Source organism: Oryctolagus cuniculus, chromosome 20, assembly GCF_051225735.1.
Source record: "Oryctolagus cuniculus isolate XC-2025 breed Fujian yellow rabbit chromosome 20, ASM5122573v1, whole genome shotgun sequence".
NCBI lineage: Eukaryota > Metazoa > Chordata > Mammalia > Lagomorpha > Leporidae > Oryctolagus > Oryctolagus cuniculus.
In genome coordinates, this window is record NC_142886.1 from 23,732,257 (window position 1) to 23,757,409 (window position 25,153).

Below are 25,153 nucleotides of genomic sequence, written 5' to 3' on the forward strand. Positions count from 1 at the left end.
AAAATGAGCACTTGGGGTTTCTCCTGGGGTTTTAGGTCGGACCCCGCTATCCGTCTATAGAACCTCACTGAACCGCAGGGTAAAATTCTAATCCCTGAAAAAGGGAGAAATCCGCTAACAACCCTCGCGCCGTGCCCAGCCAGAACCTTGACCTCAAGATGGCGTCGCGTAGTCATAAGATTCAATCAGCTCCAATCAAAAATGGCAGAGTGGGTCGTCATTCGCAGCTGGAGCCTTTCTAGTCCCCACGAGGCGCTGCTTCTCTATGGTGATTCCGTCTCGGCCTGGTGAGTCCGAGCCAACACGAGTACCCTCTAGCTCCGCTCTTCTCTATGGTCCTCCGCACCACGCCTCCGGCCGCATTGCACGCCGGGCAAGAGGAAGACCTCCAGGAGCTCCCCGCGCAGCGCGGCTGTGTTTGCGGCCTGTGCGAGTAGGCTTTTGGGAACCAGTCTTCCTGACGAGCGGCGTCCAGATTTCTCGAACCGGTGGAGTCCACTCGTAACCCGGAGCCTAGAAGGCTGCGAGAACAGTTCCGTTTTCTCAGCGGCGGGTGAGTTCACGCCTCCGAACGCGTGTGGAAACCGGGAGACCGGGTACCTCACTTGGGGGAGGAGGGAAAGCCGGGGTGGCTGCGAAAGGGCCGGGGTGGAGTAGGGGTGAGGGGGGGGTCAGGTGGGGGAGGGGACGGGCACGAGGCTCGGATTTCTTGGGTTTCCTGAGGCTTCGGAAACCTCGGGCCCCGGAGGGATCCCGCGGAGGCCGGACCGGCTGGCCGAGTTTTCCCTCCTTGCATTGTGGCCGGTTTTCCTTTCGCTTCCACGTTCCGCCTTGGCGTGGATCGCCTCGGCCCCCTCCCTGGGCTCCACGCCAGCCACGCAACGACCGGTCTGCCTCTGGGGAGCCCTTTCCGGAGGCCGCCGCCTTAGCCAGCCCGCGGTAGATTTTCCGGGCCCGGGACGCAGCGGCTGGCCCCAGCTTCTGCCGTGGAAGCCGGCCTGCACCCACCCTTTTTAGCCACCCGCCAACGGATTCTGTCTCTTCCTCTGGTCTAGGGAGCCGGGCCCCACCCCTCCGCGGGTTTAGCTCCTGCCCACCGTCTCAGCCCCCTCCCGGCTCGCAGGTAGCAGGTTGCCGTCCTGCCTGTCCCCTTCGCGCGTTGGGCGATGCAGGAACCCGACTTCCACTTCTTTTCCTCCGTCTTTTCGATTTGCAGTAGCGCTTTTTGAACACGTATTTCGAAATAGATCTAGGAGTGTGAAGATTATTTTGAAGTTATGTAACGCGGGCTTCTGTGGCCACGCAAATGTCACTTTGGTTCTGGGCAGAGTGGGACAGACCAACAGGAGGGAAGAGATTGGGCCTCTCTCGCTCCAGTCCCCTGCTGGCGTGGAATGCCGTCTGCCGTTGCTGGGTAGTCGGTAGTAGTGTGGAAACGATCTTCCCATTGTCTTTTTGAAGCTTTAATTTTCTAAGGGTTGTTTTCAAAACCATTCAGAGGCCTGTAAGGGCATTTGCTTGGCAGCTCGATACTATTCAAATAGGTAATATACTGTTTTAATTCATTTAACTTCATACACCATTGAAATATACATGTAAAAATATACATGTAAAAAAAGATTCATTGCATTTTGCATAAAGCTTTGGTTTCCTTCTGTAAAATGAGGACCACAGCAATATCCACCTCAGGAATTGAAGTTGGGCGTTACTTAAAGACATGTAAAAGCCTTGGTGGCATGTGCAAATAAGGTAGCCTGTAGTTTGTGTTACTTCCTATTTGTTGTTGAAGAATTTTCAGTGAAAAGCAGGAGCCAAATCCAGATTCTTTAACATTCCTTTCAGTGTACACTGAACAGACTTTTATAGATAAAGTCGATTAATCATTAGAAAGTTCCTTTTATTTCTCATTGATGTGTTACTACTAGAAAGGCACTGAGGTGCAGTGAAAACAGCTGCTGAATTGTTAATCTCAGGATAGTGGAACCTTACCATCCGCACTCACTGGACACGTTAACTTCTTCATTGGTCAAAAGAAAATAATAAATGTACACCAGGCGATCTGAGAGATTAAATGAAATTATATGATGAAGACCCTTTTGTTGACAAATTAAAGGCTGATCTTTTTTCTTTATCAAATCATCATCTTGGGGTTACCACATTTCCCCTTTTTTTGGTTGCAAAAGTGAGGTTAGTGAGGTTTGATTTTTATTTTTTATTTTTTTCTGTTTCTTTTGCAGCGTATGGTACCAAGAGAATTTAGGAAGAAAATGTTTTTATTGTCTCTCTTTTTATTCAATTGTAATGAGGCTGTGTGTGTGTATATATGTGTATATATATATATATATGTATGTGTATTTTTTAAAAATTTATTTATGTGAAAGAGTTACAGAGAGGAGGGGAAGGAGATCGATCTTGTACCAGCTGGTTCACTCCCCAGATGTCTACAATGACCAGGGCTGGGCCAGGCAGAAGCCAGGAGCCTGGGGCTTCATTTAGGTCTCCCACATGAGTGGCAGGGGCCAAAGTACTTGGGTGATCCTGTGCTGCTTTTCTCAGGAAGTTAGCGGGGAGCTAGATGGGAAGTGGAGCAGCCAAGACTTGAACCAGTGGCTTAATCCATGTCACCACAGTGCCAGCCCCATGAATATATATTTTTTTTTAAATGAAATTAGTCCATGTTAACATGGGATAACTACTTCCTGCCTGTCAGGAATTTGGGATTTTCAAGTTATGTTAGATTTTTGTTCACAAATTAGGAATTTGTGTTTCTTACTTACAGGTAATTTGAAGAAAAATGCATTATTTTATAGGCTTGGAAGCAAAAGTAATTATCAAAAAGTAATTAAAAATATTTATTTGAGAGAGAGAATTACAGACAGGAAGACAGAAAGAAAGGTCTTCCATCCTATGGTCACTCCCCAGATGGCTGGAACAGCTGGAGCTGGGCAGATCCGGAGTCAGGAGCTTCTTCCAGTCTCCCATGTGCATGCAGGGGCCCAAGCACTTGGGCCATCTTCTGCTTTCCCAGTCCATTAGCAGAGAGCTAGATGGGAAGAGGAGCAGCCGGGACCAGGAACCAGCCTCCGTATGGGATGCTGGCATTGCAGGCGGAGGCTTAACCTATGCCACAGTGTCGGCCCCAAAATAATCTTAAAATCTTGAGAAACCATGCTGTGTATTTTTTATTTGAAAGGCAGAGTTAGAGTACTTCCATCTCCTGGTTCACTCCCCAGATGGCTGCAAATGGAAGCCAGGAGTCTGGAGCTTCATCCTGGTCTCCCATGTGGGTGCAGGGAGCTGGAGCAGAAGTGGAGCAGCTGAGATTTGAACTGGCACCCATATGGGATGATGGTGTTGCAGCCTGTGGCTTTACCTGTTATGCCACAATGCTGGTACCCCATGTTGTGTTTCTCAAATCTCAAAGCACTACCAATGCTGTTTATTGAGAGAATTTGGGTTCCGTTTTAAAGCATCTTGAACAGGTTTTCTTTTCTTTTTTTTTTTTTTTTTTTGACAGGCAGAGTGGACAGTGAGAGAGAGAGACAGAGAGAAAGGTCTTCCTTTGCCGTTGGTTCACCCTCCAATGGCCGCCACGGCCAGCGCGATGCGGCCGGTGCACTGCGCTGATCCGATGGCAGGAGCCAGGAGCCAGGTGCTTTTCCTGGTCTCCCATGGGGTGCAGGGCCCAAGCACCTGGGCCATCCTCCACTGCACTCCCGGGCCACAGCAGAGGGCTGGCCTGGAAGAGGGGCAACCGGGACAGAATCCGGCGCCCCGACCGGGACTAGAACCCGGTGTGCCGGCGCCGCTAGGCGGAGGATTAGCCTAGTGAGCCGCGGCGCCGGCCTTGAACAGGTTTTCTACTGTTAAATTTTGTTTTTGAAATTTGCAGAAAAAGGAAGACCATAATATTTTTACTGAGAATTATTGCTAGTGCTTTTTTAAAATTTATTTATTTGAAAGAAAGAGGGAGAGACAGATAAAGAGATTTTTCATCCTCTGGTTCACTGCCAAAATGGCAAGGAGCCTGGAACTCCTTCCTGGTCTCCCATGTGGGTGGCAGGGGTCTAAGCCTGAGGTCCATCTTCCACTGCTTTCTTAGGTGCATTTGCAGGGAGTTGAATTCAAAGTGGAGCAGCTGGGACTCAAAACAGTTCTCTGATAACAGCATCGAATGCACTGTGTCACACAAAGAGCTGTCGCTTTTACCCGGATTCCCTAAATATTAACATTTTACCAATTTCCTTCATCCTCCCATCTTTTGTATGATTTTCTTAAATGTTTTGCCAGTAAGTTGCAGACATGCCATCTGTTAACCAATGGAATGTTTTTAGCACTAGGATATTTTAATTTTTTTAATAGATTTATTTATTTGAAAGGCAGAGTTACACAGAGAGAGGAGAGACAGAGACAGAGAGAGAAAGAGAGAGAGAGGTCTTCCTTCCGTTGGTTCACTCTCCAGATGGCCTCAACGGCCGGAGCTTCGCCAACCTGAAGCCAGGAGCCAGGAGCCTCTTCCAGGTCTCCCACCTGGGTGCCGGGTGCAGGGGCCCACGGAGTTGGGCCATCTTCTACTGTTTTCCCAGGCCGCAGCAGAGAGCTGGATCAGAAGTGGAGCAGCCAGGACTCGAACCAGCACCCATATCGGATGCCAGCACTGCAGGTGGTAGCCTTACCTGCTACACCACAGCGCCGGCCCCAGCACTAGGATATTTTAATAGCAATAAAATCAAAATAAGGAAATTAATGTTGATACAATGTTATCTAATCTATAAATCTTAATTTTTTTTTTAAAAAGGTTTTTTATTTGAAAAGCAGAGTTAGAGAAGTAGAGAGGGAGGGAGGGAGAGATAGGAAGGAAGGAAGGAATGAATCTTCCATCCGCTGGTTCACTCCCCAGATGGCTGCAGTGGTCTGAGCTGGGCCAGACCAAAGCCTGGTCTCCCACGTGGGTGCAGGGGCCCAAGCATTTTGGGCCATCCTTTGTTGCTTTCCCAGGCGCATTTGCATGGAGATGGACCAGAAGTGGAGCAGCCTGGACTCAAACCAGTGCCCATATGGGATGCTGGTGTCACAGGCAGTAGCTTTACCTGCTATGCCACAGTGCCAGCTCCCAGATTTTTTTTTTTTTTTTTTTGACAGGCAGAGTGGACAGTGAGAGAGAGAGACAGAGAGAAAGGTCTTCCATTGCCATTGGTTCACCCTCCAATGGCCGTCGTGGCCAGCGGCGTTCCCATGTGGTTTGCAAGGACCCAAGTACTTGGGCCATATACTGCTGCTTTCCCAGACAAGACACTTAATTGATTTATTGCAATTCCCAGCTACCAGGAATTGAACTAGTACCCTGATACAGGATGCTGGTGTCACAGGTGGCAGCTTAACCCTCTTCCAGAGAACTTAGATTTTATCAGTTTTCCCAAATTTAAAAATTTTATTCATTTATTTCATTTATTTTCACTTCATTTGAAGTGAAGAGAGAGGTCATCTATCTGCCAGTTCACTCCCTAAATGCTGTCGACAACCAAGTCTGGGCCAGGCTGAAGCCAAAATCCAAGAGCTCTTAGTGGGTCTCCCGTATAGGTGGCAGGGACCCAAGTAATTGAGCTGTCATCTGCCTCCCAGCTGCACATTAGCAGGAAACTTGGATTAGAAGTGGAGGAGTGAGGCCAGTGCTGTGGCACAGTGGGTTAAAGCTCCGGCCTGCAGTGCCTGCATCCCATATGTTCCTGCTGCTCCGCTTCCGATCCAGCTCTCTGCTAATGCACCTGGGAAAGTAGCAGAGGATGGCCCAAGTCCTGAGTCCCTGTACCCACATGGGAGACCCAGAAGAAGCTCCTGACGTTGGATTGCTCAGCTCTGGCTGTTGCAGCCATTTGGGGAGTGAACCAGAGGATGGAAGACCTCTCTCTCTCTACCTCTCTCTATCTCTCTCTGTAACTCTTGTATTTCAGATAAATAAAATAAATCTTTAAAAAAGTGGAGGAGCTGGGATTTGAACTAAGCACTTTAGGTCCCAAGTGATGTCTTAACTGCTATGCCAAGGGCCTACCCCTTTGGTTTTTTAAAAGCAGTTTTATGAAGGTGAAATTAACATAAAATTCACTTGTTGTAGAAGTATAATTGAATGATTTTTAGTTAATATACCAACTTTTGCAACCATTACCCCAAAAGGATCCCTGCTGCCCATTTGTAAAAATTGTATTCTATTCAGTTCCTGGCAACTGCTAATTTTCTCTGTATGTAATATTGCCTTTTTAACAATTGAAAATGATAAAATAGCAAAGTGGAAATCTCAGAAAAAGATCAGCTTTGTTTTTGGAGATTCAAAATATTTGAGAATTTTCATGCCTCTGAAAAGCTCTGATGTAAAATAATTTTTTGTTGTTGATAAAACATTAAATACTCTTTGTGTATAGAACACTTTTTTTTTTTTTTAAAGATTTATTTTTTTGAGAGGCAGAATTACATGTAGAGGGAGAGACCGAGAGAAGGAGGTCTTCCATCTGCTGATTCATTCCCCAGATGGCTGCTATGTCTGGAGGTATGCTGATCCTAAGCCAGGAGCTTCTTCCAGGTCTCCCATTTGGGTGCAGGAACCCTTGTACTTGGGCCATCTTGCACTACTTTTCCAGGAAATCAGCAGGGAGCTGGATCAGAAATGGAGCAGCCGGACTCAAACCTGCACACAATATGGGATGCCTGCACTGCAGGCCAGGGCATTAACTTGCTGTGCTACAGTGCTGGCCCCGCAATATGGGTATTTTTTTTTTAAAAGATTTATTTATTTATTTGAAAGTCAGAGTTACACAGAGAAAGAAAGAGAAGCAGAAAGAGAGGTCTTCCATCCACTGGTTCACTTCCCAGTTGGCTGCAATGGCCGGAGCTGCGCCAATCCGAAGCCAGGAGCTTCTCCCGGGGTCTATCGTGTGGGTGCGGGTGCAGGGACCCAAGGACTTGAGCCATTTTCTACTGCTTTTCCAGGCCATAGCAGAGAGCTGGATGAGAAGAGGAGCAGCCGGGACTAGAACTGGCGCCAATATGGGATGCCGGTGCTTCAGGCCAGGGCTTTATCCTGCTGTGCCACAGTGCCAGCGCGGTATTTCCTTTTTTTTTAAAGAATTATTTCTTTATTTGAAAGGCAGAGTTACAGAGGGAGAGAGAGAGAGAGACATCTTCCATCTGCTGGTTCAGTCCCCCAGTGGCTGCAGTGGCCGGAGCTAGGCCTATCTGAAGCTGTGAGCCATCTGAAGCTGGGAGCCAGGAGCTTCTTTGGGTCTCTCACATGGGTACAGGGACCCAATTCCCACGGCCTTACCAGGCACATTAGCAGGGAGCTGAATCGGAAGTGGAGCAACTAGAACTCAAACCAGTTCCAAAATGGGATGCTGCAGATGGTGGTTTAACTGCTACATCACAGCACTGGTCCCATACCTATCATATTTCCAAAAGTGTAGAATAAGTGGTTTGAAAGAACAAAGAGAAAAAATGAATAAAAGTTGAGTACATGCTTATGTTGAGTAGTGGACAAAAAGTCTTCAAATTCATTGTGATAAAATTTACACACAGTAATTTACATTACTAAAATGTAAATTTTGACAGGTGCATATATATATGTGATCACCACCACACTAGGAAACTTCCATCATAGTTGCTTGTGTTTGTTATTTTGGATCATACGGTTTCCTGCTTAGCAAGTGGAAATGGCTAAACTTTCAAAAAGTTAAATACCTGTAATACCTTTAGAAATCTATTTCAGCATTTTGAGTGCTGATAAAATAGATATGCATCTTTTTTCTTGAATCCTATGTATAGTCCTTCAGCAGATCCTGTTGGCTACCTTAAAAATTCATCCAGAATCTATATCACAGGACCACCTATTCTGTGTTACTATCTCTTGTCTGGATTATTGCATATTCTCTTCCAATTTTTTAGCACAGTGGCCAGCAATACTGTTAAAATGTAAGTGCAGAACACTTTTTGATGTTTTCCTTCTCAGAGTAAAAAGTAGGTGTCACAAAGCCCAATACTCTGAATGCTGCTCCCCTACCTCCAAGTATTACTCAGTATTTATCACTGATTTTCCTCCTTTCCTCTCCGCCAGCCACACTGTTGATCTGGCTGTTCTTCCTCAGACACACCATGTACCTCAGGCTCTTGGTATCTGCCATTTCCCTTGCTTGGAAAGCTCTTCCTCCAGTTATGAATAGGGCTTCCTGCCTTAACCTCTTTCAAATCTCTGGCTAAATCAGTTGAGACCTGATCATCCAATTTAAAATAGGCCACTCCCTACTTATCTTTCTTACTGTTTTTTTTTTTTTTAATACTTTATTTATTTATTTGAAAGGCAGAGAGAGGGAGAGTACTTCCAATCTTCTGGTCCAGTCTGCAAATGGATATAACAGCCCAGACTGGGTGGGGCCAAAACCAGGAGCCTGAAGCTTCTTCCAGGTCTCCCATATTGGTGCACTTGGAGCACTTGGGCCATCTTGAGCTCCTTCCTCAGGCCATTCACAGGGAGCTGAATCAGAAGTGGAGTAGCCAGGACTGGAACAGGTGCCCCTAAGGCATGCTGGTGTTGACAGGCAGTGGCTTTATCTGCTATGTCAAAACATCTGCCCCCTGCTTACTTTTTTTTTAGTCACTACAAAGAACCTATCTGTTTTCAAAGCGTATATAATTTGTGATTGCTATTACTTATTTTTTCATGTGTAGGAAACAGCTGATAAGTTTTGCTCATAGTTGTAGAAGTTTATTCTCAGATCATTTTCACATGACAACATATGTAAAACTATATTGAAATAAGTAGTTGATATTCTCAATTTAGGATGTTTAGAGTGAACATTAATACTTACCAAAGAATACCAGAAATGTTTGCTCTCTTAATTTCCATAGGTAGGACCATTATCTTAAAGGAAAATTTGTAAAAATTAGCTCTTAGCTGGTATTTTTACCTTTAACTTGAAAATCTAGCCTGTGAGTAAACTAGTTATGAGCAGCTCCAAATACAAGGGAAAGAGCTCATAAAAATACTAGAAGTCAATGGAGGGGCCAGCGCTATATAGCACAGTGAGGCAGGCATTACATATGGGTGCTGGTTCGAGTCCTGGCGGCTCCACTTCTGATCCAGTTTTCTCCTGTGGCCTGGGAAAGCAGTAGAGGATGGCCCAAGTCCCTGGGCCCCTGCACCCACCTGGGAGACCTGGAAGAATCCCCTGGCTCATGGCTTCCTATAGGCTCAGCTCTGGCCATTGTGGCCATCTGGGGAGTGAACCAGCAGATGGAAGACCTGTCTCTGGCTCTGCCTCTCTTTGTAACTCTGTCTTTCAAATAAATAAAATATATATATTTTTAAAGTGAATGGAATGGGACTATGGACATAAACGAAAATTACATATATCTGATTAACACAACAAATAAATTGTATATTTAAAGCTGTAAAATACAATTTAAGCACAATGAATGCTATTTTTGGCTTTTAAACTTATTTATAATATTGATAGGGAAAAAATGGTTATGAAGATGAATTCGTAGCATGACTTTTTTTTTAGGCAGAGTTAGAAAGAGACAGAGAGAAAGGTCTTCCTTCCGTTGGTTCACTCCCCAAATGGCCACTACAGCCGGCGCTGCGCCGATCGAAAGCCAGGAGCCAGGTGCTTCTTTCTGGTCTCCCATGCAGGTGCAGGGTCCCAAGCACTTGGGCCATCCTCCACTGCCCTCCCAGGCCACAGCAGAGAGCTGGCCTGGAAGAGGGGCAGCCGGGACAGAATCTGGCGCCCCGACTGGGACTAGAACCTGGTGTGCCGGCACTGCAAGGCAGAGGTTTAGCCTAGTGAGCCGCGGCGCTGGCCCAGACTTGCTTGTTTTGTAATATGCATTTTCCATGAACTTGTAGAATGCCTCTTGTATGTCCAAGAATATTACATTATCCATAAGAGCTAAAAAGTAGAGCCAGCCATTAATGTTGATTGAATGTTGTATTTCTGTGTTATGGTAAGTACCACATTGCACACACTGGAATACAACTTTATGATTTGTTATGAAGAAGTGTCAGAAGTAATGAGGGAGAAATGTACAAAACAGTATGCATGATTACATTTTAGTAAAAAAAAAAATTTGTGTAAATTGCCAAGATATTTAGGACAACATAGTACACCAAACTTGGGTTTAGGGGATTGGAAGAATTGTACTGTTAATCTTCTGTCTTGTGAGTGTGAGTAAAATAATTATGAATTTCAAAAGAGAAAATAGTAGACAGACCTTTTTGAAAATCTTATATGAAGTCTAGATTTTATCAGAGTAGGGACATTTTTCCTAGTGTTCAGCAGAAATAATCTGTGTATCAGATCGCTGATTTTAGCGCTATTACTCTCATGGGATCAACCAGCTTATTGTTGCTGCCCCCCTTTTTTAATGGCACATGGATCCCACCTAAGACATTCTAACATTGTTTTTCTACTTTTTCTTTCTTTCTTTCTTTCTTTCTTTCTTTTTTTTTTTTTGATTTATTTATTTATTTGAAGGTCAAAATTACACAGAGGGAGAAAGAGAGGCAGAGAGAGAGAGAGATCTTCCATCCGCCAGTTCACTCCTTAATTGGCCACAATGGCCAGAGCTACACCGATCTGAAGCCAGGAGCCAGGAGCTTCTTCCACGTCTCCCCCATGGGTGCAGGGACCCAAGGACTTGGGCCATCTTTCCCAGGCCACAGCAGTGAGCTGGATGGGAAGTGGAGCAGCCCTTGAACCAGCGCCCATATGGGATGCCAGCATTGCAGGCTGCAGCTTTACCCACTATGCCACAGCACCTGCCCCTTTACTTTTTCAATAGTTCTAGATGTCTAAATATTTTGACAATATAAAATTTTAAGGGAGTAAATGTAAATATTTATTTTCACTTAAATGGCAGTATTTTCTGTGCTAATATGACAAACTAAACAGTTCAGTATGTTCTGTTTTTTTAAAATCAAATACTAGTAATTTGATTGTTGAATTTGGAGAATAGCTAACAGATTTGTTTTTAAGAAAAATTTTAACTTTTCAAAACACATTTATTCCCTTGTCTTGACTGTTGAGGAACAGTTTTTTTTTTGTTTGTTTGTTTTCCTTAATGGAGAATGGAACTGGAAATGGGAGAGGTAGGAGTAGGGGTGGGAGGGCAGGTATGATAGGAAGAATCATTATATTCCTAAAGAAGTACTTAGGAAATTTAAACTCATTAAATGAATGGTTTCTTGGGGGAAAAAGAGATAGCTTTTGAGATTTAAGCAGTTACACATTCCTCAATTTTTTTTTTTTAATTATTTCTTTGAAAAGTAGAGTTAGAGAGAGAGAGAGATCTTTTCGCCCATTGGCTCATTCCTCAAATGATTGTAGTAGCCAGGCCTAGGTCAGGACAAAGACAGGACCCTGGAACTCCTTCAGGATCTCCCACTTGAGTGGCAGGGGCCCAAGCACTTGGGCCCTTTTTCACTGCTTTCCCAGGCACATTAGCAGAGAGTTGAGTTGGAAGCAGAGCAGCCAGGACTCTGCCTATATAAGATTCTGGTGTTGCAGGCAGTGGCTTCATCTGCTGTGCCAACAGTGCCAGCCCCCAATAACTTCTTTCTTGTCACAAGCTGTATCTCCTCATTTTATAATTATTTTTAAAGATTTAATTTAGGGGCCGGCGCCATGGCTCACTTGGTTAATCCTCCGCTTGCGGCGCCGGCATCCCATATGGGCACCAGCTTCTAGTCCCAGTTGCTCTTCTTCCAGTCTAGCTCTCTGCTGTGGCCCGGGAGGGCAGTGGAGGATGGCCCAAGTGCTTGGGACCCTGTACCCGCAAGGGAAACCAGGAGGAAGCACCTGGCTCCTGGCTTTGGATCGGCGCAGCGCCAGCCATAGTAGCCATTTGGGGAGTGAACCAATGGAAGGAAGATCTTTCTCTCTGTCTCTCTATCTATACCTCTACTTTTCAAATAAATTAAAAAAAAAGATTTATTTTACTTATTTGAAACAGAGTTACAGAGAGAGGTAGAGCCAAAGAGAGATAGAGAGAGCTTCTATCCGCTGGTTCACTCCCCAAATGACTGCAATGGTCAGAGCTGAGCTGATCTGAAGCCAGGAGCCAGAATCTTCCTCTGGGTCTCCCACATGTGGATGCAGGGGCCCAAAGACTTGTGCTGTCCCCCACTGCTTTCTCAGGCCATAGCAGCTGGATCGGAAGTGGAGCAGCCGGGACTCGAACGGAAGATGGGATGCTGGCACTGCAGGCCACGGCTTAACGCACTGTGCCACAGCACTGGTCCCTCCTCTTTTTATTTGAATTGTTACTGTGTGACGTGACATTAGGAGTTTTTGTTTCTCCTTCAGGTTTGTAGTTCACTGGCATATTGTTTTTGAGGAACTGGCCAACTGCACCAGCAACTTTGTGACATTTTAGTTTCCAGAGTACTGATGTGTGCATCAGAGCACTTTAAAGGAAAAACTGTTAAGATTCCTTCTGGTTCTGAGTTTGGTTTTAAAGATTCATTGATGTTTGGAATTTAATTTTTGAACATTGACTGAACCTCAAATTTTTTTTTTTATATGTCCCATATGATTGTAGGAGTCTATCTTGAACTTAGATTCTGTATGTTTTGAGAACTTACTTTAGAAAAGATCTAAGTTTTAAAAATTCTCAATGGACAGAGAAAAGAGGGTCTTTGCCAACTCCTTTGGCTAAGAAAACTTAGAGTTTTGCAGATGCTCTAAAAATGAATGCCAACAAACCAGACATATGTAATTGTAAGGTTTTCAAATAAAATAATTTGTTGTGGTTTCTTTCTTCAGACTGCTGCAGTAAGAATGTCTTTCCCCCCTCATTTGAATCGCCCTCCCATGGGAATTCCAGCCCTCCCACCAGGGATCCCACCCCCACAGTTTCCGGGCTTTCCTCCACCTGTACCTCCAGGTAAGTTGTTCTTTTTTTAAAAAAAATCTACTTTTGTCATTGTGACCTTAACTTTAAGTAAATGATAATGTGCGAATATATTAGTAGTGAAAATCTCTGTTAGCATCTATCTGGAAGCTTGAATATTTCATTTTTTTGTGGCAGGAGATTTTATATCTGGTTTATATGGATCTGAGAAGTTTTTTTTGACAGGCCTTGGGTCTTTATAAAGTTCCCAGGTGATTCTAGATATTCATTCATTTAAGCATAGGGAACCCAAAGTTGAGCACCATTATCCTGCAGTACATAGCTAACATTTCTTGGCCTAAAGGCAAGAGAGTTTTCCTTAGGTGCATGGGTATCTGTTTTAGTGGGTTAAAAGCATTTCATACAAAATCAAGTTTCCTCCCCCACCCTCCCAAAAGATAATACTGTGTCTAAGAGCTCCCATAGTTTGCATGTTAGGAGTATTTTGACATAGCACTTGTATGATTTAGTTTGAAATGAGCAAATGATCTTGTAAATCATTTGAAGTATTTGAAGAAAACTTTATATCAGGAACCTGTTTTGGATCGGAAGAGGAACAGCAGGGACACGAACCGGTGCCCATATGGGATGCTGGTGTGTCAGTTGGAGGCTTAGCCTACAATGCCACAGCACCTGCCTCAGGGACCTGTTTTTAACCATCAGATTTTCTGTTGAAATTCTAGTGTTTTACCAAAGAGGTTCCTTGTTGCAAAGTCATTTGCAGTACCTTACAGTTGGCTCATTTGAAGAGTAAATTCATAGCATGTCCTTTACAGAGGTTGCACAAACAGATCTCCTGTATTTTATATGAGACTACTCTAATTTTGAGTTAGGCTTCACTTTAGAGGCTGTCGCACCCCTGGGTCTGAAAAGCCACAAGATAAATGTGAAAGTTTTTGTGGAAAATTATTTTAAAATTTAGAGGATTTTGGGAAGTATCATAATTTAAAAAGTTAGAATTGAGGTAAGTAGTTGATAAAGCATTTAAGACACTGCTTAGGGTGCCCTCACCCCACATTACAGTGCCTAGGTTCAAGTTCCAAACCAGCAGATGGAAAGAATCTGTCTGAACTTGTGTTTCTCTGTCTCTGTCTACCTTTCAGATAAATTAAAAGCTAGAATAACTACTTATGCATTTATTGAGGAGTAAAAAAGTAGGATACGATTTTCTTTCTAAGATTTATTAATTTATTTGAAATAGTTAGAGAGCGAGCTTCCATCTGCTGGTTTACTCCCCAAATGGCCACAAAAGGCAGTGTGGGGGCCAGGCCAAAACCAGGAGCCTGGAGCTTCTTCCAGGTCTCCCACATGGGTATCAGGGGCCCAGATACTTGGGCCGTCTTCTACTGCTTTCTGAGGTGTGTTAGCGAGGAGATGGATCAGAAGTGGAGCAGCTGGGCCTGGAAGTGGCACTCATATTGATGTCAGTGTCTCAGACAGTGGCTTAATCTGCTGCACATAATATCAACCCCAAGAAAATATTTTAAAATACTTTGATGACTTAAACCAAAAATAAAAAGTGTCAGTATTCCAAACTGTAAATGTAAGTGGAATATACTTCTCTTAAGGCTTTTTCTGCATATCTTTTACAATGGGTCATCTGATTCTAAAACCAGATTTCCAGTATTTTTGGTTGACTGTTAGATGATGTCATACTAATGGGGATGATTATTCAGAGTCTAATGCTGTTAAAATTCTGATTCCATATGTAACTATACAACATCATTTCTGCAAAACATACTTTGGCTTGGTTGCTAAGGCAGATTTCAATTATAACTCAGTCATTACTTGCATCCTGTGTAAGAGGTAAATAATAAAATAGTAGAATGCCAAAACCACAATACCTGTTTTTATTTATAATTATCTTGCCTATGAGTATAATTAACTGAACTCTTCGGTGCAATTAATTGAGTTCCAAATTAGATAATAAAGTTTCTAGTCATATACATTGCTTTATTATTATTTTTTATTTATTTATTTTTTTTTTTTTTACAGGCAGAGTGGACAGTGAGAGAGAGAGACAGAGAGAAAGGTCTTTCTTTTGCCGTTGGTTCACCCTCCAATGGCCGCCGCGGCCGGCGCGCTGCGGCCAGCGCACCGCGCTGATCCGATGGCAGGAGCCAGGAGCCAGGTGCTTTTCCTGGTCTCCCATGGGGTGCAGGGCCCAAGCACCTGGGCCATCCTCCACTGCACTCCCTGGCCACAGCAGAGAGCTGGCCTGGAAGAGGGGCAACCGGGACAGAATCCGGCGCCCCTACCGGGACTAGAACCCGGTGTGCCGGCGCCGCTAGGCGGAGGATTAGCCTAGTGAGCCACGGCGCCGGCAACTCATATACATTGCTTTAGAAAACAAATTTGGGGGCCAGCTCTGTGGTGTAGTGGGTAAAGCCATTGCCTGCAGTGCTGGCGTCTCATATGGGTGCCAGTTCGAGTCCTGGCTGCTCCACTTCCAATCCAGCTCTATGCTATGGCCTGGGAAAGCAATAGAAGATGACCCAAGTTCTTGGGTCTCTGCACCCGTGTGGGAGATCTGGAGGAAGCTCCTGGCTCCTGGCTTAGGATTGCTGCAGTTCTGGCAGTTGGCAACCATCTGGGGAATGAACAATCAGATGGAGGACCTCTCTCTCTCTCTCTCTCTCTCTCTCTCTCTCTGCCTCTCTCTGCCTCTCTCTCTGCCTCTCTGTAACTCTGACTTTGAAATAAGAAAAAACATTTGGAGGGGCTGGATCTGTGGCATAATGGGTTAAAGCCCTGGCCAGCAGCCAGCATCGCATATGGGCGCTGGTTCAAGTCCCGGCTGCTCCATTTCGCTCCAGCTCCGTGCTGATGCTCCTGGGAAAGCTGTGGAGGGTGGCCCAAGTACTTGGACCCCTGTATCCACATGGGAGACCTGAAAGAAGCTCCTTGCTCCTGGCTTTGGATTGGCCCAGCTCCAGCCGTTGTGGCCATTTGGGGAGTGAACCAGCAGATGGAAGACATCTCTGTGTGTATCTACCTCTCTGTAACTCTGTCTTTAAATTTAAAAAAAAAAAAAAAAATGGAAAGGGAGCATTATTTTTCCTTAGAAAGTATTAATGCCTGGACGGGCCTTGTGATGCAGCTGATGAAGCTGCATATTGGAGCACTAGTTTGAGTCCTGGCTGCTCCACTTTTGATACTCTCCCTGCTATTGTACCTGGGAGGTAGCAGACTATAGATGATCCAGGTGCTTGGGCCCATGTCATCCGTGTCAGAGACTTAGTTAGAGTTATATTAAGTCTTTTTTTTTTACCCCTTGACCTGTCTGCTGTTTTCATCTTTTCCTTACTTCTAGAACCTCAAATACTTACATACTGTTCATGCTTTGTATACTTTACTTCTTTTTGCTTTATTTAGCATATGTAGGTCTCTTTAGTAAGTGGCAGTATGTCCTACATTTCATGAAATTTCTGAATTCAGGTAGGAAATTTACCTTCAGTGTCTGTGCTAAGGAAAATAACTGTTCAGGGTTTGTTTTCTGAATGTTTTCTTTGATAGAAAGTTTATGGAAGAACTGCAATATAGATTACAGTTGGTAAATGAGGAGTGCTTCAGTGTTCAGAGTTACAGTAGAGAATGTAGATACAAGTTGATTATAGTCTTGAGTGTTCACTGTGTTTAAGTGGTTCACATAAATTACCTCAATTTGACAGACATGCTGGGGGAAGTAATTTCATCAATATAATTGAGAAAACTGCAGCTTTAAGATAAAATGCTTGTCTAAGGTTGAGTTGATGGAAATGATGGAACCAAGAATTGAACCCAGATTTGATTTTTTAAAAAGCTTTATTTAATTTATTTGAAAAGTAGTTGCACACACATACTCAGAGAGAGAGAGAGAGAGGGAGGGAGAGAGGTCCTCTATCTGCTGATTCATTCCCTGAATGGCCACAGGAGCTGGGCCAGGCTGGAACCAGGAGCTTCATCTGAGTTTCCCACATGGGTGACAGAGGCCCAAACACTTGGATCATCTGCCTGCCTCTGCTTTTCCAGGTGTGTCAGCATGGAGCTGGGTTGGAAGTGGAGCAGCCAGAACATGAACAGGCGCCCATATGGGATGCCTTCGTTGCAGGTGGCACCTTAACCTGCTGCATCACAACACCAGCCCTCCAAATTTGATTCTAAACTCTGTTTTTTTCTGTTTTTGCACAATTTATTCTGCAAAATAGACTTTGTAGATTGTAATCTAGATTGTACCTTTAAAAATCATTTTTTGAAATATGGGATAGTGTTTGATATTTAAAAATACCAGTCTTAGATGGAGAATTATCTTAAATTGATTTTAAGCTTGAACTGATACATTTTAAAGATTAGGTATGAATAAATATTTAATATTGCTTTGAGATGGATATTTAGCACAGTGGTTAAGATGAGCTTAGGATATCTGCATCCCATACTATACTGCCTGTGTTTTGAGTTCTTGGCTCCAGGTTGGCCCAGCTTCGGCAGTTGTGGGAATTGAACCAACAGATAGGTCTCTTCTCTCCTTTCAAATAAAATAAAAATAATTACGTTTTTCCAGAATTATTTAATAAAAAATCTTGCCCTCTTTGCAAGCATTTTTTTTTTTTTTAAATTCTCAAATGGTACTGTTTCTTCCTTACTTACATGAACAGAGGACTCTCAATATATAGCTCATATTGATTTGTAAACAGTGTGGTTGAAAACAGATACAGTCTTAAGATTTCACTAGAAGATAGCCGCTACGATGAACAGCAGATACTGGGCTTCTCTCTGACTCTACTTTTTTGTGTGTGTGACATTTTCTAAGAAAAAATCAGGAATAATAAGATTATTAGATTTCCAGGTTAATGTCTCATTTGTACTTTTTAAGATCTTTTTTTATTTGAAAGAGTTACAGAGAGAGGGAGAGACATAGAGGGAGATCAGCCTTGCATCTGCTGGTCCGCTTCCTAGATGACTGCAATGGCCAGGGCTGAGCAAAGCCAAATCCAGGAGTTTCTGTGAGTCTCACACATGGGTGGCAGGGGCCCAACGACTTGGGCTGTCTTTTGATGCTTTTCCCAAGCACATTAGCAGGAAGCTAAGTCAGAAGTGGAGCGGGTGGGAAACAAACAGGCGCTCATATGGGACGCTGGCATCACAGGCCATGGGTTTACCTGCTACACCATAATGCTGGCTCCCATTTGTACTATTTTCAACTAACAACTGGAGCTGATATTGTGGCACAGTTGATTAAGCTGCCACCTGTGAGGCTGGCATCCTGTATGAGTGCTGGTTTGAGTCTGGACTGCTCCACTTTTGATCCAGATGCCTGCTGATGTACCTGGGAAAATGGGAAGATGGTCCAAAACCTTGGGCCCCTGCCACCCACATGGGAGATCCAGAAGAATTTCCAGGCTCTTGTCTTTGGCTCAGCCCAGTCACTTTTATTGCTGCCATTTGAGGGTGAATGAGTAGGTGGAAGATCTCTTTCAACTCTGTCTTTCAGATGAATAAATAAATCTTTAAAAAAGAGAGAGAAGAAAAACCCAATAACAAGATTATATTTTACTTTATTTATTTGATAAAGTTTTATCTATTTATTGAGTACATATTGTTCTGAAATTGTATACATTGTGGAATGGGAAATTGAGCTAATTAGCAAAATTTAATTACTTAATCTTTTTTTGTGTGGTGAAAAGTTATCTCAGCAATTTTTAAGAATATACCTTTATTTATTTATTTTTTAAGATTTACTTATTTGTTTGAAAATTAGTGTTAACAGGGAAAAACAGAGAGGTTTTCCATTGCTGGTTCACTCTGTAGAGTGAACTGGATCTGAAGTGGAACAGCTGGGGTAAGGACCAGCACCCATATGGGATGCTGGCATTGCAGGCAGCAGCTTTACCCGATATTCCACAATACCAGCCCCAAATAAATTGTTCTTAACTGTATTTACCATCTTGTATAATGTTTTAAAGGATTGATAATTTTTTTTGGCATTTACTGTGAGTCTGTATTTGAGGAAGGTACTTGTTTTGAGAGTCATTGAATCAGTGAACATGGACTGTTTAACTGTCCAGAGCATGTTGTGGTAATCATTTTACATTAAGAATATTTTTTTGTTTTTTGTTTTTTTGGTAAATTTATATATGCCAAACTGTTACTACATTATTTTTGTTCTTTTATTTGTTTGTTTACATTGCTTTTGAAAATAAGACATTACTCATCAGTGTCTTCATTTTTCCTTTATTTCCATTCAGTATGAGTGGTTATGCTTCTATATTATGTCACTCAGAGAATATAGCCATACAGATAGTATTCAGAAGATTTGTTATACTTTTTTCCTTTTTCAGGGACTCCCATGATACCTGTACCAATGAGCATTATGGCTCCTGCTCCAACTGTAAGTATAATTTATGAAGTGACTAGGAATTATGACAGTTCTTATGCTTTTAAAGCTAAAAAACCTTGATTATATGTTTAGAAGAGCAATGGAAGAGAGAGCATACATTACTATTAAACCATTTACATTGCATAAGTATTGTTTTCACTCAGCTGTGCCTTTTGCAGTTGCCCCTAAAATATTCTCCTTAAATTGATAGTTTTATGTTTTTTCCCTTTACTCTATCTAGACTCTTCATATACTTGTTGTATTAAAGATTTAAAACATTGGCTCTTTCATCATTTCCTCCTCTTTATCTTCTCTTGGGAGATGGTAGAATATCTGGCATGTCTGATTCTTCCAATTAAAAAATTTAAGTTTTAAAACAATATTTGGCCGGCGCCGTGGCTCAATAGGCTAATCCTCCACCTGCGGTGCCGGCACACCGGGTTCTAGTCCCGGTCGGGGCGCCGGATCCTGTCCCGGTTGCCCCTCTTCCAGGCGAGCTCTTTGCTGTGGCCCGGGAGTGCAGTGGAGGACGGCCCAAGTACTTGGGCCCTGCACCCCATGGGAGACCAGGAAAAGTACCTGGCTCCTGCCATCAGATCAGCGCAGTGTGCCGGCTGCAGCACGCTGGCCGCGGCGGCCATTGGAGGGTGAACCAACGGCAAAGGAAGACCTTTCTCTCTGTCTCTCTCTCTCACTGTCCACTCTGCCTGTCCAAAAAAAAAAAAAAAAAGAGAGAGAAGAAAAAAACATTTGTCTTTAATATCTTACTATTTCCTACCACCTCCAGCTTATACTCTGTCCCAAGCTGTTTCATCTTACCTCTGTCTTGTAGCATGGTATCTTCAAGATTTGTAAGCCTTTCTTGTGTCTCCTGAAGTGCTCTATTCATTCTTAGATCATAAACCCTGATTCTCTGCATTCATCAATGCTGCTGTTTGTACCAGGCATCTTAATAACAAATGTTGCTGTAGTGTAGTACAGGAATAAATAATAATTCTTAACTTTTATAACCATAAAATTATGTTATAATTATAATTACTACATTTGTAATAATTTTATAATTTTTGAGTTAATTGTTATAATGGGCTTAATGTGGAATTCTGTAAAAGAGAGATCTCCTTCCATCCAACTTTTCCTCCCATCTGTGAGTTTTGAAAGGATAAGACAGTGTTACTCATAGTAAAAGGGAGAGAGGAGCTCCATGGGCAAACAGGAGGCTGCTGTGAGGCAGACCATGGGGGCGTTCAGATTTTTTGCGTTGGACACCCACACAGTTGGCCTATTTAAGAAAGCCTGCAACTAAAGTACTTTTGCCTCTTGTTTTGTATACTAGGAAAAGTGAAATTGGGGTTTGGAGCAGCTTCCCTAGTTCATAGTTTGTTCAGTGCCTATCAAGTGTGATTTACTGATATCATTGTCAAGTACAAAGATCTGTTTGTTTCTCTGAGAGGCTAAAAGTTATAAATGAAAAATAAATTAGGAACATAAGTAACAAATACATTTTTTTTTAAGAAAAAAGGCAAAATGTAAGTGATATTAATGCTATAGAATATATGAACATTCTCCTGGAGCATTAACAGGGGTAATTGGAATTTGCTTTTATACTGGGACTGAGAATACTTGATATGGAAAAAATTTGGCTATTTAGATATTTTTATTTGTTTTTCCAAGTTTTTTTTTTTAAGAAACAATTTAATAATGAAAGTTTTCTGGTTAAAGATAAGTTTATGTAAGTGAAATGTTCAGTTTCAGCTTTTAATGCAGCTTTGATGATAATGTACTATTTATATTTACAACCTTAAAGTCGATGTTTTTTAGCTTAGTGTTACATTAAATATGAAAAAATTTAATTATATCAAATTTTATTGCCTTTCTTCCCTTTAGGTCTTGGTACCCACTGTGTCCATGGTTGGAAAGCATTTAGGAGCAAGAAAGGATCATCCCGGCTTAAAGACTAAAGAAAATGATGAAAATTGTGGTCCCACCACCACAGTTTTTGTTGGCAACATTTCTGAAAAAGCCTCAGACATGCTTATAAGACAGCTTTTAGCTGTAAGTTGAACTACTTTTTACTTTAAAAGTTTTGTTATAAATTTCAAACTTAAAAGCAGAAAGAGCATTCTGAATGGTTATTTTCTCTCAACTTTTTATCTTAAAATATTCTGATCTGATGGAAATGTGGAAGCAATAAGTAAACACACTTGGTTTTTTCAATGAACCTCCTCTGTGAGCGGCATAGGTGGCTGCTTAACCTACTGTCCCACTACTCCAGCCCTACCTCTTAATATTTTAAAAAATCTTCTAATTTATTTTTCCTTTTATTTGAAAGGCAGACACAGAGGTGGATAGAGAGATCTTCAGTCCTCTTTTTTATTACCCAAATGCCTGCAACAATGGGCTGGGCCTGGCAAAAGCCAGAAGCCTGGAATTCAATCTGGTCTTCCACCTGCTGCCTCCCAGAGTGCTCATTAGCAGGAAAGTGGAATTGGAAGTAGAGCCAGGTCTCAAACCCAGCCACTCTGATAATGGATGCTGGCATCGCAAGCAGTATCTTAACCACTGTCCAAATGTCTACTCTACCATGCTCCTATAGATAGCTTCATTAATATAGGAAAGTTCCCTACCTTTTTTGTTGGTTTGCTTGTTTTTTTTTTTTTTTTTTTTGTTTTGCATTACATTAATATTTTTGAAGATTCTAGATCTTTTGAAGAATGTTTGGGTTTGACAGATTGTTTATTCATAGTTAGAGTCGAGTTCTTTTTCAAGACTGTTTCATGTGCAATGTATTCTCAGGGCAGCATGGCAGAAGACATAAGAGCTACTTAGTTAAGATGATCATATGTCTTCCCCTTGTTATTTGTAAGTAGTCTCTGGGTTTAGCTTTCCTTAAAACAATGATTCTAGTGTTCAGTGATGATTGACTGCTTCTTTTTACAGTATTTTGAGCATAATGATTATAAGTTATTTATATTTTGGTAAGACACCAATTTTCTTTTTCATCATGATTGAAAATTTTTTATCTTGGTGGTAGTGCAAATGCCTCATACTCCTTTCCCTTTGCTTTTTAAAGACTTTTTTGTAAATGGTGATCATCAGTTGTTCATATTTGCAAGTTATGATTTAAAAGGTTTTTGTGTGCCCGAGCTGGGTTTGTAAATTGTGGGGCTTCGTTTGGAATGTTAATATGTAGAAGTTTTTTCTGTGAGGCTGGTTGGTTTCTCTGGAAAACTTCATGCCTAGTGCATACGGTTGGGTAGGCTGTATAGGGTTGGGAATGATGAACTTAGTTCAACCATCTCCTGTAAAAAGCCTTTATTTAATTCCCATGTTACTCACTCTGTACTCTGCCAGGTGTTCTGTAATATTTGGTTGCACATTCCAAGTCTGTTCTGTTTACTTTCTTCAGGTTTTGAACCAAGATGTCCTGATTATTCTATATTCATAATGTCAGGCAGGTACCTGTTTCTTAGCCTCAAATTCCATTTTCCTGTGTACTTCTTACTCTAGTTCAGCTCATTATCAGACCTTAATATTCTTTCTCAGTTCCTGCTTTCTTTTTTCTACTGAATTACTACCCATCCATGTGCCTCCTATCTTTTCAAAAGTTTGTTGAAGAGGGTTGGCTTTGTGGTGTGACAGGTAAAGCCACCACCTGCGACTCTGGCATTCCATATGGACACCGCTTCAAGACCAAACTGCTCCACTTCCATTCCTGCTCTTTGCTAACATGCCTTTGATGCAGCAAAAGATGACCCAAATACTTGGGCTCCTGCACCCAATTGGGAGATCCAGAAAAAGCTTCTGGCTCTTGGCTTCAGATCAGCCCAGTTCCAGTCATTGAGGCCATTTGCAGAACAGCAGAAGGAAGATTTCTGTCTCTGCCTCTCTCTCTCTCTGGCTCTAGCTGTCTAGCTCTACCTTTCAAATAAATAATAAAGTCTTTTAAAAAATATTTTATTGAAATCTCTTCTATGGCTCTTTCTTCATCCAGTTGACTTTGTCGGTATCTTTTATATTCTTAATGGTTTTTCTGAAGGTTGATATGAAAAATGTTTTTATTATCAGCTTTGACGTGTGATCTTCAGTTATATTCTACAAATAATATCTTTTTACCTTCTTTGAGAATGCAATAATAATGCCCCACCCCTAAGACAGCCTAGCCCTTTGGAATATTTCTTAATCATTTTACAGAAATACTTTTTTGCATTATTAAAATCTTTAAAATCTGCTGTCCTACATATCAGCCTATGAAGCACTTTACCATGCTAAAAATCTGTTTAAGAGATTTGTTGTATTGCTTTCATATGTGATAGATAGCTTTGTGTGAATCGAGGAATTTTAACAAACTTAGTTGCTTGGATATTCCTTTTGTTGTTGTTGTTGTTGTTGTTTTTGTTGTTATAGTGACTTTTTTTTTTTTGGTGGTGTTTTTGTGGATTTCTTTATTTTGCTTTGTTAGCATTTTCTCCTCTAGTGGGAATGTAATTATACCTTGGATTAAAACTATATCATTAAATGGTAATGATTTTTTTTTGTCCTCATTTTTTTAAGAAATGTGGCTTAGTTTTGAGCTGGAAGAGAGTCCAAGGAGCGTCTGGAAAACTACAAGGTAGGTCATACTTTATTTGAGATCACTTTAACCTGTTTGTATAAATCACATTAGATGTTTTACTCTCATTGTCCTTTAACAATGGGTGGTATTTTATTAGCACCCCCTTTCTACGTAATAACAGGAAAAAATTGCAGATGGAAGATGTTAACTGAAATTTGAGGTTAGAATGCGGAAAAGAGAATTGATATTTCTCTCAGTCGCCCTCTGTGGTTGTGTCATTACACATATTTAGATTTGATTTTCTTTTTCTTTTTTTTAGAAAACATTTATTTATAAATAAAAATTTTGAAAGTACAACTTTTGGATTATAGCAGCTTTTCCCCCCATAACCTCCCTCCCACCCGCAACCATCCCATCTCCTACTCCCTCTCCCATCCCATTCTTAATTAAGATTCATTTTTAATTATCTTTATATATAGAAGATCAGCTTAGTACATACTTAGTACATTTCAACAGTCTGCACCCACACAGACACACAAAATATAAAGTGCTATTTGAGGACTAGTTTTACTGTTAATTCTCATAGTACAACATGTTAAGGACAGAGATCTTACATGGGGAGTAAGTGCACAGTGACTCCCATTGTTGATTTAACAACTGACACTATTATTTATGACGTCAGTAATCACCTGAGGTTCTTGTCGTGAGCTGCCAAGGCTATGGAAGCCTCTTGAGTTCACAAACTCCAACCTTATTTAGACAAGGCCATAATCAAAGTGGAAGTTCTCTCCTCCCTTCAGAGAAAGGTACCTCCTTCTTTGATGGCCTGTTCTTTTCACTGGGATCTCACTCAGACATCTTTCATTTAGGTCATTTTTTTTGGCTTTCCATGCTTGAGAAACTATCATGGCTTTTTAGCCTGATTCGTATGCCTTAAGGGCTGATTCTGAGCCAGAGTGCTGTCTAGGACATCTGCCATTCTATGGGTCTGCTCTTTGTCCTTCTTCTCATGTTGGATCGTTCTCTCCTTTTTAATTCTATGAATTATTATTAGCAGACACTGATCTTCATTGATTTTTCTTTTTCAGTTTTTTGATTGCTCTTTTTAAGTTTAATATCTCTGATTTAGGCCAGTGCCGCGGCTCACTTGGCTAATCCTCCGCCTGTGGCACCGGCACCCCGGGTTCTAGTCCCGGTTGGGGCGCCGGATTCTGTCCCAGGAGGGCAGTGGTGGATGGCCCAAGTGCTTGGACCCTGCACCCACATGGGAGACCAGGAGGAAGCACCTGGCTCCTGGCCTGGGAATAGGG

The 25,153-nt window shown here is 42.1% G+C and overlaps 1 protein-coding gene across 1 annotated transcript in view; it reads left to right on the forward strand.

Annotated features, from left to right (window-relative positions):
* The first annotated feature begins 379 nt into the window (after positions 1–379).
* RBM25 (RNA binding motif protein 25) overlaps positions 380–25,153 on the forward strand; it is a 65,815-nt gene continuing 41,041 nt past the window's right edge. The window contains exons 1-5 of the mRNA XM_008272101.5: positions 380–553; positions 12,810–12,930; positions 19,254–19,303; positions 21,176–21,343; positions 23,843–23,900. Coding sequence (XP_008270323.1) covers positions 12,825–12,930; positions 19,254–19,303; positions 21,176–21,343; positions 23,843–23,900 — 382 coding nt within the window. The 5' untranslated portion in view covers positions 380–553; positions 12,810–12,824. The remainder of the gene's footprint in view (positions 554–12,809; positions 12,931–19,253; positions 19,304–21,175; positions 21,344–23,842; positions 23,901–25,153) is intronic.